Source organism: Balaenoptera ricei, chromosome 5 (assembly GCF_028023285.1).
Source record: "Balaenoptera ricei isolate mBalRic1 chromosome 5, mBalRic1.hap2, whole genome shotgun sequence".
NCBI classification, from domain to species: Eukaryota; Metazoa; Chordata; class Mammalia; order Artiodactyla; family Balaenopteridae; genus Balaenoptera; species Balaenoptera ricei.
The window spans coordinates 75857880-75870872 of NC_082643.1; the positions used below are offsets into that span (position 1 = coordinate 75857880).

General features: G+C 39.6%; 1 protein-coding gene across 4 annotated transcripts in view; it reads left to right on the forward strand.

Moving 5' to 3' along the window:
* Window positions 1-12993, forward strand: part of ATP8A1 (ATPase phospholipid transporting 8A1) — a 239586-nt gene that overhangs the window by 138028 nt on the left and 88565 nt on the right. For all 4 annotated transcript variants that reach the window (XM_059923073.1, XM_059923074.1, XM_059923072.1 and 1 more), the window contains one exon: window positions 2553-2617. In XM_059923073.1, coding sequence (XP_059779056.1) covers window positions 2553-2617 — 65 coding nt within the window. The remainder of the gene's footprint in view (window positions 1-2552; window positions 2618-12993) is intronic.

The following is a 12993-nucleotide window of genomic DNA, read 5'->3' on the forward strand; positions in this document are numbered from 1 at the left end:
AAGACCCTATCTCCAAATGCATTCACAGTGGCAGTTAGGGCTTCAACATATGAATGGGGAGGTGGGGACACAATTCAGTCTGTAACAGAGGAGAAAGGTAATATTCGCTGTTAGAGGCCTATAGTACCAATAATATGCAAGAAAAATATTGCTTTTTTCCTCAAATTCAGTAATAGTTTGTTGCCTGAACACTGTGAACCCTGACAGTAACCTCTGGATGATATTGATGATACGAATTACGTGCAAAACTCTCCCAAAACTAAAGAAGGCATTTCAGCGGTATTCACAAGATGAAACCACATTTTTAGAAAGTCATCAAGTATCATGTATCTAAAAACATATAACTAATACTCCTTTTAGAAGTGTGAGTAATGACAGTATTCTGTGGTAAATACTGTATTTATAAATATAGTATTTATGTTAAATAGTATAAATACTATAAATTTATAGTAAATTGATGTTGTTAATAGAGGAAAATTAATTTTTAAAAGAAACCTAGCCAGTAGAAGTTTAAACCTACAGGCCAAACAAGTTGTTAATTTTGATTATAAAAATTATCACTGGTGTTAGGGACAAAATGGAAAGAAGATGTATGAGAATACAGAATTCTTTAGAATCAGGAGACCTGGAACACACAGATATGATAAAGCAACATGACTACAGATAGAGGAAAAATGCATGGTGGTAAAGAGTAATATGTGGGCAAAATAAGCAATCCTCAAGATGGTTCCAGATATGTAGCCATTATGAAAGTTCCTCTGGAAAGGAGAGGATGGTGGTGGTTTCTGGCAACATTTAACTTTTAGAATCTTAGGCCATAATTGTTCCTAGAAAAGGGAAGGTAAGATTCATTCATTCAGCAAATGATGATGGTGCCTATGGTGCCAGGCATCAGTTAAGAACAGGGAACAAAACGTATCAGAGTCTCTGCCCTCAGAGCTCAAATCCTAGTCAAGGAAACAGACAATAAAGTAAATGAGAAAGACACATAGTATATTCGATGGCAATAATTGCTCTAAAGAAAAATAAAACAAGGAAGGGAGAATAGGGCATTGCACAGAGGGATTCAGTTTTAAATCAGGAAGTCAAGAAGAACTATTGAGAAGGCGACATCTCAGGAACGACCTAAGAGAGGAAAAGATGTCCCTTGGATGATTCGGGAGAGCTGTCTTCTGTTCTAGAGAAAGAACAGAAATGCAAAGTGTGAGAGGAGGAGAAGAGGTCAGCAGTGTAGCAGAGCCCATGTTAGATGGGCCTCCCAGACCGTTGTCCAGACTTGGCTTTTACACTGAGTGAGATGGGAAACCATTGGATGGTACAGAACTGAGCAGAGGAAACACTTGATCTGACTTTCCTGTTAAAAAAAAAAAACAAACTATATATATATATCCATCTGGCTGCTAGACAGAGTAGACTCAAAGGAAAGCAAGTGTTGAAGCAGGAAGGCCAGAGGCTATTGAATTAATTCAGATGAGATATGGTGGTGGCTTGGACCCAGGTGATAACAGTAGAGGTGGTGAGAAATGGTTGGGTTCTGGATGGATTTTGAAGGTAGAGCCAACAGGATTGATTGATAGATTAGATGTAGGGTATGGAAGAAAGAAAGGAATCAGGGGTAACTTCAAGGTCTTTTAGCCTTAGCAACTGAAGGATGAAGTTGCCATTAATCAAATGAGGAAGACTAAAGGAGAAACGGGTTTTCTGGGGGGAGGTTAAGAGCCTGGTTTTTGGATATGTTCAGTTTGAGATGCCTATTTTACACCTAAATGTCTGCTATTAAGTAGGCACTGACATGTGAGAGTCTAGAGTTCAGGAAAGAGGTCTGAATGGGATTTATGAGTTCTAGAATGGTCAACATTTAGATGGTATTTAAAACCTTGGGAAGGAATGAGATCACACAGGGAGTGAGTGTAGATGGTATTGTGTTAAATGTGAGGCCCGCCGACAAGGTTGCCTGTTTTTCTCCAGCCACGTTCAGCTGTAGGCAGACAGGTGCAGAGTGGGCCGAGTTGGTTTAATCAGCAGGTAATTTTGCCCTGCGGCAAGTATAGCAAAGCAAGAGAGGGCAGGAGAGTAGAGGATGTGATGCAATCCAAGGGCAGGAAGATTGTGATGGGATCAGTGGTCCAAGAGAGAGCCAGACAACCCTCCTGAACCCTTCTCCCAAAACAACCACTGGCCCATCTTCTGCTCTTTGTGTTGGTCATCGTGAAGGATATTCCATAACATTTATCAGTTTTCAGGACGTTGAGAATCCTTACTATAATCTCTTTCCATATTTGTTTACCAAGACAGCCTTAACACTCCAGGTAATGTCCTTGTATCTTACCCTCTTAACAGCAAGCAAGAGCATTTCTTTTTTAAACTTCCTGCAAACCTAGAGAACAGCTGACTGCCATCACTTCTATTAAAATAGATAAAATTTTAATTTTATCAAATAAAATAGGTAAATAATAAAATTTAGAATTTTGTAGTATTATCATTTTAACGTCTTCACCTCTTCTCTCTAGAGAAATTAATTATATTAATCAATTTACTCTGTTTGGACATAGGACACTCCTGCAAACTTTTGAGGAAGAACATGGGAATGATTGTTATAAATGAAGGCTCTCTTGATGTAAGTAAGATTATCTTTTTAAAAAAAAAAAAACCTTTAATAACTAAATTGTCTTGTAGCATTTTATTTTATATTCAGCTAGCTGTGGAAATATTTTATTTTTCTGAGGTTAAAAGATACCTTACTACTATTGTTCTGCTAGAACAAACGTACACTGTTTTGAACCATTGATGTAAATAGATGCTAGCTTTGTGTCTATGACAGCTAAAAAAGATTGCTAAATGATTTGCTTAATGTTGTGAGACAAGAAAGCTGCTTTACAAAAGCATTATGTCAGGAGGTTGCTGAGTGACTGCAACTTATTTGTATCTGTCTGGGTGTTTTGTATATTAAGCATTTAATGTCTGCTTTAGCTTCCAGTGTTGATACTGTGCTTCTTTTTAAAAAATGTGAAAGCTATTGAACAACACCAAATAAACAATAGTCAAGTTGTTTTTTGTTTTTTATCATTTATTTTTTTGGCTGTGTTGGGTCTTCGTTGCTGCACGAGGGCTTTCTCTAGTTGCGGCGAGCGGGGGCTACTCTTCATTGCGGTGCGCGGGCTTCTCATTGCGGTGGCTTCTCTTGTTGCAGAGCACGGGCTCTAGGCACGCAGGTTTCAGTAGTTGTGGCACTCAGGCTCACACAGTAGTTGTGACTCGCGGGCTCTAGAGCGCAGGCTCAGTAGTTGTGGCGCACAGGCTTAGTTGCTCCGTGGCATGTGGGAATCTTCCCCGACCACGGCTGGAACCCATGTCCCCTGCATTGGCAGACAGATTCTTAACCACTGCGCCACCAGGGAAGCCCTCAAGTTTTTTTTTTAGTGTCCTAACTTCTGGGCTGAAATATGAATTCCTAGGATGTATTTTTTCATGGCTGTGATCACATGAAGTTATATCTGGAAAAGAGGGAAAGATTTTTTAGAATATAGTGTAAAATAAAAGTTAACAAAAAAAAAAGAAAGTAGGTCAAATAACCCGTAAATATTTTAAAGGAAAGGTGAGTATTTACAATTTAAGGTGGAAGACAGAACAGGAGAGATGATTATACAACTGCTTGAAATAGTCATTGAGACGCAAAGAGCAGAGCAGAGCAAACCTGTTAATTAGGGATGTTGGAGAAGCCGAGACCAGCTCTGTAGAAGGGATGATGAAGAGGCAGATGTTTTGAAGTTGGATATAAAACAAATTACATGTAAGAAGTATTTAGCTTCTGATTTTTAAACTGGAATGACGATCTCTTTTTTTTTTTTTTTTTTTTTTTTTTTTTTAATTATTTATTTATTTATTTATCTTTGGCTGTGTTGGGTCTTCGTTTCTGTGCGATGGCTTTCTCCAGTTGCGGCAAGTGGGGGCCACTCTTCATCGCGGTGCGCGGGCCTTTCACTATCATGGCCTCTCTTGCTGCGGAGCACAGGCTCCAAACGCGCAGGCTCAGTAACTGTGGCTCACGGGCCCAGTTGCTCCACGGCATGTGGGATCTTCCCAGACCAGGGCTCGAACCCGTGTCCCCTGCATTGGCAGGCAGATTCTCAACCACTGCGCCACCAGGGAAGCCCGACGATCTCTTTATTTGTCCTGAAAACAGTCCTTGTGATACTCTTCCCTTTCTTGTGAAATCTTTAAGCGCCTTGTAGCCTGAAGAATAATATATGATTTTGCAATTATGAGAGTTGTTTATGCCTTTAATTATTGGGGAAGTGCTTTTTGTGAACGAAGCTTTAATCCTAAACACACACACACACACAAAAAAAAAGCCAGCCCTCCAGAAGCTTATAAATAATAAGGGAAGTAAAGTGCATACAAGTAACAGATATGTAAATAAGGTAGATAGCTTGCTGTGAAAATATCACGATGTTTAAGGAAGTATTTACAAAGTAAGTGGCATTTAGTTACATAGAAGTGAGTTACCTGAGTAAGGGGGACAAAAGCAGAAAAAGCAGAAAGTTACTGCAGGTAAGTTCAAGGCATATTTGGGGCATGAAAGAGGAACATTAAACTTGAGCACAAGGTTATAATTTTTTAAGTATGTTTTGTTTGAATAAATGTAGGCACAGAATGTAAAATTTAAAAGTTACAGAAAGGGAAAGTATAGGTGGCAAAAAATGAATCTCCCACCTTTACACCCTGCCTACTCGTTTACCTCCCTAGGGACGGTCACCAGTTCCAGTCTTGTGTGTTTGTCCAGAGATGTTCTGACTTACCTAAGTGATATATGTGCATGTCTGTGGACACATCCTTTGTTGTTAAACACAAATTGCAGCATGCTGTCCACACTGCTTGATACTGCACTTTGCTTTTCTCACTTAATATATCTGAACAATTGTTTTATAATGGTCTGTGTGAAGCTTCCTAATTCATTTTAATGGTGGCACAGTATTTATAAGGCAGCCATAAAGAAATGACAGAGGAGGGTTAAAACTGGAGAGCTAGTCTCGGGTCAGCTGTGGAAAGCTGGGCCAGGTTTGAGAATTTGCCTTCATAGGCGAGGGAAGCAATTACATCAGTCTCTTAAAAGAGGTGTGATGTGTAGAAGCAGTTCTACACAGGCAAGTTGGAAGGGTGGGAGGCATGGGGTGCAGGTAAGGGACCAGGATAAGAGTTAGGGAGGAGGAAATGGGGGCACCAATGCCAGCAATGTGGTGTGAAATTCAGGGAAACTTATCCCATGGGGTCCCTGAGAAGGAGCCATCGAAGGTGATTCCAGAACTGGGTTGCAGTTGTTCACAACATTACAAGACCCTCAGTGTAAACATCCCCATAATCCCTGTAGACCATTAGGCCTTTGTCAGCATCATGGGTTACATGTAGTACCCAGGTTTTCTGACACTTGAAGGAAGTCAGAAGTGGGACCTGTGAGGTCAAAGCAAAAGCATGACCATGCTTGATTTGACATCCTTTTTGTCTGGATTTAGGTTTTCACTTTATGTAGAGTGTGCTAGCATTGCTTCTTTTGTCTTCATCTGATTCATCATTTTTCTCCAACTCTTAGACAAACACAGTCTTGAAGTGTTTTAAGTATCAAGTGATGTAAATAGCAATCTCAAGAAAAAAAGAGAAAACTGAAATACCAGAAATATTCAATGTACTGAATCATGTATTGTTAAGACAGTGGCATTTATTTCCATTTTGAAGTTTCCAAGATGGCAACTCAAAAGTAATGAACACCTCAATGGGACTTCCCTGGTGGTCCAGTGGCTAAGAATCCGCCTTCCAATGCAGGAGATGCGGGTTCAATCCCTGGTCAGGGAACTAAGATCCCACGTGCCGCGGGGCAGCTAAGCCCACACGCCACAACTACTGACCCTGTACACTCTGGAGCCCATGCGCCACAACTAGAGAGTCTGAGTGCCGCAGCTACTGAGCCCGCGTGCCTCAACGAAGGAAGACCTGACGTGGCCAAATAAATAAATAAATTTTTTTTTTTTTTAAAGTAATAAACACCTCAGAGGTACTTGCACTACCTATTGCTGCAGGAGCAAATGTAGAGCCTCAGGGGACTACTCAGTTTCAATGAGAGCAGGGACACCCGTCTGTCTGTTTTGGTTTGCCATTCTCTCTCACTCCCCAGCAAGTTGCCTAGCACATAGTTCATACTCCATAAATATTTGAGAAGTGAGTCACTGAATAAGGTTTAATTAAGGGCTTCCTTTAAAAATGAAAAAAGGTTGTGTATCAGTTTTAAGTTTGGTAGTAATCAATCATATCTGATACTTAAAGAGCAAAGTGTTTAGAAATGTCCTTAGCAATTCAAGTGCCAGTTAGCTGTGGAAGATCACAGGCAAACACTATGGCTGAATGAATTGACACTGACTCACCCAGCTCCAGACTACCTTGGGCTCTCGCACTGCTGTCTGGAGAAGGTTTTTCTCCCAGGGAGTTAAGTGGTGACTTTACAAATCTGGCTGTCTGGGGTCAGACCTGCTGTGGCAAACTCATTTGCTTCTCAGCAGGAAAGGAAACTGCACTTTGCATCATAGCTCCTTCAGATCTTGTGTCATACAACCCATGGCTGAGATTTCAGGCAGATCATTAGAATGAGTCTAGGTAAATCATTATTTATTTTTCATTGCCATGGAAAAGAAAAGCATCCTATGTGTTCAAATTGTACTGATAATAATAAGAGATAGGGTTACCACTCCATCAGCACAAAGAATAATTAACATTTAGGTGATAAACTTAGGAACATGCCATCTTAGGAAATAATATTAATATAATAGGAAATAAATTGTGGGTGTTCAGAGTTTTGTCAAGTGACGATTTTAATGTACTCAAATCATTCTGTGCAGTAGCAGTGGTTAAGGTACAGTTCTGCCTCACCTGAGTGAGGCACCCTGGGCAAAGTGAAATTAGATAACTTCTCTGAGCCACTTGTGCTGCCTTTCAGGTGAGGATGATGTTACCCTTGGATTGGTATGGTTAGCACAAGGCATGGCACGTATAAAAAGGATATGTTACAAAATTGTGTAGAAAAATAGTCTACGTTGAAGGCTTGCTCTACAGACCTAATATGGAAATCTGATGGGCTTTTCTGCCTCTGCACATTCCCGGTTCCTTTCACAGCAAAAGCAGCACGCCCTGCTAGTGTGACGCCTGAGAGCAAAGCTAGGTGTTCTCATCCAGTTACCTGACAGTATCAGCAAAAGAGTTTCTTAAAAAGCTTGATCATATTTGTTTTAATTTAGAAAGTAAGAATTTCATGGAGGAGCATCTTTAATAATCTAAAGTAGATCAAAATCTATTAGATATTTGTTAGGTAACAGAATTTTCTATCATGTGACTTTGAACCACTTTGTTAGGGGTTCTGATTATGATCTTGGTATGAGACATTTTCTTAAGGGTCTGCAAAAGCACGAATTTTAAATTACTGGCTTGAAGGATATTTTGTACTTCTTCCCTAACTCTACAGAAATGCCCAGGAAGTATCCCATTAAATTCACAGAAACCCCTTCCACTTAATGACCTAGATCCTGTCTGTTAAAACTGGAAACATCTGAAAATGTGAGCTAAGAACTAGGGAACCTCCTATGTGACCTATCTTTAACTCCCAGTGTCTGATTACAGCATCTTTCAAAATGTAGTAAAACAATTCTGGAAGGACTGAGTTGATGTTATATTAAGGAGTGTGATTATTATAGTATTCATATCCCCCATGGCATACCAACTCTGTGAATCTCTGGAAATACTTTCAGGTGACCCAGAATATTTTTTTTGATGGATATGACCTAACTTTTTCTAAAAGGTAGAAAGAAATTGAAGACTGTTTCATTGAGATAGCTCAGGATTTCACTGCCCTCATTTGTCAAGTCTGGGTAGGTGGGAGGAACCATAATTTCTTAAGCCATTAACTCTGTAGGTACCCAAATCATCTTTCTTGAGTCTCACATGATATACCTGTAACCTTGGCCTCTCCTCCTTTTAGCACCTTTTTTATATGGAGAGTTGTGGGATCTGTCCTAAGAGGTAGGGCTGGATCTTAAATTTGTTCTTGTTGTTTTTTCTCCTCTTTTCTACTGTCTGGCTTCCCTAGGAAACAAAAAGCGGCAGAGAGGAAACTTACTTACTATATATTTATTGAATCAACAGAAATGATGGTTAAATATGTATGTGAGGAACTTGGAGAAATAAATTTCTTCCACTCAAGAGTCAAAAGGCTTCCAGTGTTCCCAAGTATAATTCCTGAGAAGCCCTGCCCACCTCTCCTTCTGATCATCTGGGCACAGTTTTTTTCAGTTTCTGCTTCTGTTGACATTTACATTTAGCCTGATGAGGCGTCAGCACCCAATATAAGGAAGCAGAGTATGGATCCCAAAGGAAAATGCAGCTTTTTGACTGTGTGAAAAGGGAACTCTGCTTACCCCTGCAGGGTTCCATGCGTGGCTCTTATAGTCATAAGAAAAACACTAGCTTATGTTTATAAGTGCTTATTTTTTGTACTAAGTACTGGACTAAGGATTTTACAGGGACAATCACATTTACACCTGAAAACATTAGTAGGCAGATACTATTATGCCCAGTCTTGAAAGGTTAACTTGACCTCTAGTGCTAAGCAGCCCTGGAGGATGTATCTAAATCACTGGATTCCAGAGTCTAAGAAAATAGAGTTTTCTTAGCATCAGCTACCAGTGACTCTTCTAAAATAAGAATAATAATAATATCCATCTCTAGGATGTTGTTGTGAGGATTAAACAAAATAGTACCTTTTAAGTACAATGTCTGGCATTTAGTAAGCACTTAAGAAGTATGGACCATTATCATGATCATTATAATTTCTTTTAGCATCATTATTCCTGGGGGTAGGGGGAGTTTCGTTTTGCCAGCTGCTGTAAGAGGTGATTTTAAACAGCTGCCCTCCTCACTACTTAAATTTCTCTACTTAATTTGCAAATATGAACTTAAGCCAGCCTAGGTTTGATTATGGATACCAGTGTTTTCTCTCACTCATATATTTTACAGAAAATGAATTGTCAACCACATTTCATAATAACAAGGATAAGAATATATATTTTTCAACACCATGGTAAAAGAAAGCCCTTTATGGGATTACTCATTTTTTTTCCTAGCTGAATTTGATTTTCTAACACCATGTAAGCTTCAAATGTAACTTACAGGCATTCATGACATAAATGGTGAAGTTGTCATCTGCACCCTTTTAAGCTCGACTTATATGTATTATGCAGACAAACCTTACTGCTTGGGGAACCAGTCACTGTTGAACGGCTTCTGAAAGAAATCCAGAATAAGCAAGTTATTGACTTGACTCCGGAAAAGGAGGGGAAAAAAGAGAATTGAGGCTACTTCAGGTTTTGTCTTGATATGTCCCATGAGTCTAATACAATACATTTTGTATTGCTTTGAAAAATAGTTCAGGCAGGTTTTAAACCACACTGAGTTTTCCTCCACTGCCAGCTCTGGAACTTTAGTATTGTGAATTCTCTTTTGCCATTAGCAAAGCTGTTTCAGCTTTTTTGGCCTGAAAATGTTTAAGATCTCAGTTTAACTTTTAAGGTGTTAATGTATCCCTATCAAAAGCAAAGATATGTTTTTATAATGTCCCATTGCAGGATGATTGTTCAAATACTGTCTGGCACACAGCTTACTTCAAGTAGCTCTCAGTGAAGAAAGCCAACTTTGTCACGTTTGAGAGAAACGGGTTAGTAAAAATATATATATAAACATTACCAAAAAAGAAAATAACATAAGAACAAATAATCTGTTCTCTGTTCCTCTGATTTAAGACGGTGTCTGCCACAAGCCAAAGACTGTAGTTGAAAAAGTTCCATCAAACCCATTATTTGGTCTCATAAAAACAAAATGTGTCCCCTTTGCTCAAACAAAATTCTGTAATCTTGGGTTGTATTCAGAACCCTAAGTGAAGTTGTTCACAGATTCATAGTGTTGCTGTTCTGAGACAGTCTTCCTCCCCCTAAGCCTGAATATTCTTTATCTTTTTTTTTTTTGGCTAAACATCTGAGCTCTTCTAAGACTCTCTGAGACCTAGAATTATGGATAAATGCCTTCTAACCAGTCTGCCCTCTTGCCATCTCCCCACAGCTTGATGGCATTTTTGAGGTGAGCAGACCATGCCTTGTGACTTTTTTTGCATCTCTTTTTTTGTATCTTTTGATGAATCAGCATAGCCATAAAATTGGCAGTTTACAGGAAACCTATGTGCCAGGTAAATCTGCATGCATTAGCCTCTGCTCCTATACGGGTGATGGTGTCTGTCTCAAATACAGACGGAGACTTTGAGTTCACAAAGCTAACGACTGTGGGATCCTGAATTTTGACCTAGATTGCTCTAAGTCCAAAACTTTTTTTCTTTTTGTTCTTAAATAACCCTTCCTTCTCCAGAGGTAAAGGGGACTCAGTCTCAGAAAAAAAGCATTCTGGAAGGCATGCCCCACATTTGCCAGCTTGTCACTACCTCCTCTCCCACTCACCACCAGGACTGCAGAGCAGCTGAAAGAGGAATGCTCTTCTGGGAGATGGTGGTGTTTGGGCATCTTGTATTTATGAAATTCAGGAACGACCCTATATTTCGTTTTACTGTGACAGTTGTACATAGATTTATTTGAATGGATGTGGGAAATAATGGAAATGGTGTGCATTTGGAATTTGCAGTGAGAAAACACAGCAGATAATGATTCCTCTGTATTCCTACATTAATTAATTCAAATCATTAGGAAAATGGGCCCAACGTTAGCTTTCTTTGTGGTTCTGGGTAAGAATTTCTCACAGACCCCCAGTTGTTACTTTCTCCAAACCGTTGATTTGGTAATTTTCTTATTTTCAAAAAACCGGTTGTATATTCTGTGCAGCCTCTTCTGGCTGAATTGAAGGCCATACGAGAGACTGGACGTCTGCCCATCCAGTTCCTCCAGGACACTTCCTCCTGCCCTTGAGTCACCGCCACCGCTGGAGAATATTTAATGACAAGCTCAAAATAAGTGTTTAGGAGACTTTCAGTGGTGGTTTCAAATAATTACTATGAGGGCTTTGGTAAAAGCCTTTATCCACAAAACTATTTAAATTATATAATTATATCCCCTACCTCACTCTTCCTTCCTTTCCCGGGGTTTGTCTGTCTTTGCTCTGCACCCCCATCCCAACACTGAAAGATAGACTTGGGCCCAGATTGGACACTTTCTGCCTTTCTCTCTAGGGTACCCTAAACGAGAATAGATGCCTCACAACGAATTATTTGCCTGATGGAATCTATCATAACCCCAAATCCCAAACCTCTGCCCAGGGGCCAAGAGCAATTTACCCAGCGCTGCAACTTCCTTTTCTTAGCTTCTTCCAGTCTTTGACCTGTTTCAGATGGCATGACCCTACTAGGAGATTGGACCATTTCCTCAATTACAGTGTTTTATATCTACGCCTGCCCTGGAAAGCTCATATCTGTGTATCAGCAAAGCATGAAAAAAACTTTTTTCTCTGTTTCCCTCTTCATTATATTTAGCAATATGTATTGATTAAATGCATTTGCTTGGCTGCCTTCCACTAAGCTGTTTTAGAAGACCTCTTTGGCCATATGTTTTTAATGATTTCACCTTCTGTCTGCCTTTACCCATTTTGGAAAAATGACTTTATGTTGATTTGGTTCTATACAAGTATGTTTTTAAAGATTATGTTCTAGTATAGCCTAGGAGTTTAGAAACACCGGTTTTTCTGGTCAGAAACTGTCCAAGAGAGATAGTGATCCTGACGGGAATGAATACTAAATGGACCAATTGTATATAAATGTAATTTCTCTTTACTCTCAGGTATATGTTCTTTACCACTTACTACCGCCTGCAGTAGCTAAAGAAGTAGTTGATATATGTGTTGCATAGGGTTATATGGAATGACCAGTGTTCCACTGAATCAATAATACAGTGTCAAAAGATAATACCCAGTGGTTTACCGACGTTGCTGTCATGGAAATCATAACTCACTCTTTAAGAACGTGCTAACATTGTCCATACTTGATGTGGTCAGAATGTATTATTAAGAATGTCGTTGGAATGTTCCATTGATTTGTAATTTTAGGGTATGAACATTTGGAGAGTGCAAAAATAGAGAAAGAATGAAACATTATTTGGCCATAAATTTGTAAATACCTCATGTCTTAAATGATGATGAGGTGGGGCCACAAACCACCAAAACAGCTAATAAAATAGGTGTTAGTTTAAGATTTTTATATATATTCTCTTATTTGACATTTTAAGTTAACTGATAGTAGGTTTTAAAACCAAGTAGGTAAACTAAGGTTTTTTCACACACACACACACACCCCGTAAGTATTTATTTATCTGCTTTTAAAAATCATCAATACCTAAGAAGTTAAGTTGATGGTGTTAGAGCTGAAGAACATGCCAGCGAAATAAGTCCTCTGTGTTTTGTTTATCGTTAGTTATTTTCAACCTACTATTTGTGAAGCTCTCATTTGCATATAATGCTATTTTATGTAACTCTGCATATATATACGTATCGATATATCTTTATAGGAGCTTAAAGTCTAACATATATTGATGTGGTCATCTGCAAAAAACATAGATAGTATGAGAGAAATGCCAAATCACTTTGTAACTTTCAAGTTATTTTCTGCTCAAGAGTTGTATCAGGGCCTCCCTGGTGGCGCAGTGGTTAAGAATCCGCCTGCCAATGCAGGGGACACGGGTTCGAGCCCTGGTCCAGGAAGATCCCACATGCCACGGAGCAACTAAGCCCGTGCACCACAACTGCTGAGCCTGCGCTCTAGAGCCCACGAGCCACAACTACTGAGCCCACATGCCACAACTACTGAAGCCTGCACACCTAGAGCCCGTGCTCCGCAACAAGAGGAGCCACCGCAATGAGAAGCCCGCGCACCGCAACGAAGAGTAGCCCCCACTCGCCGCAACTAGAGCAGCA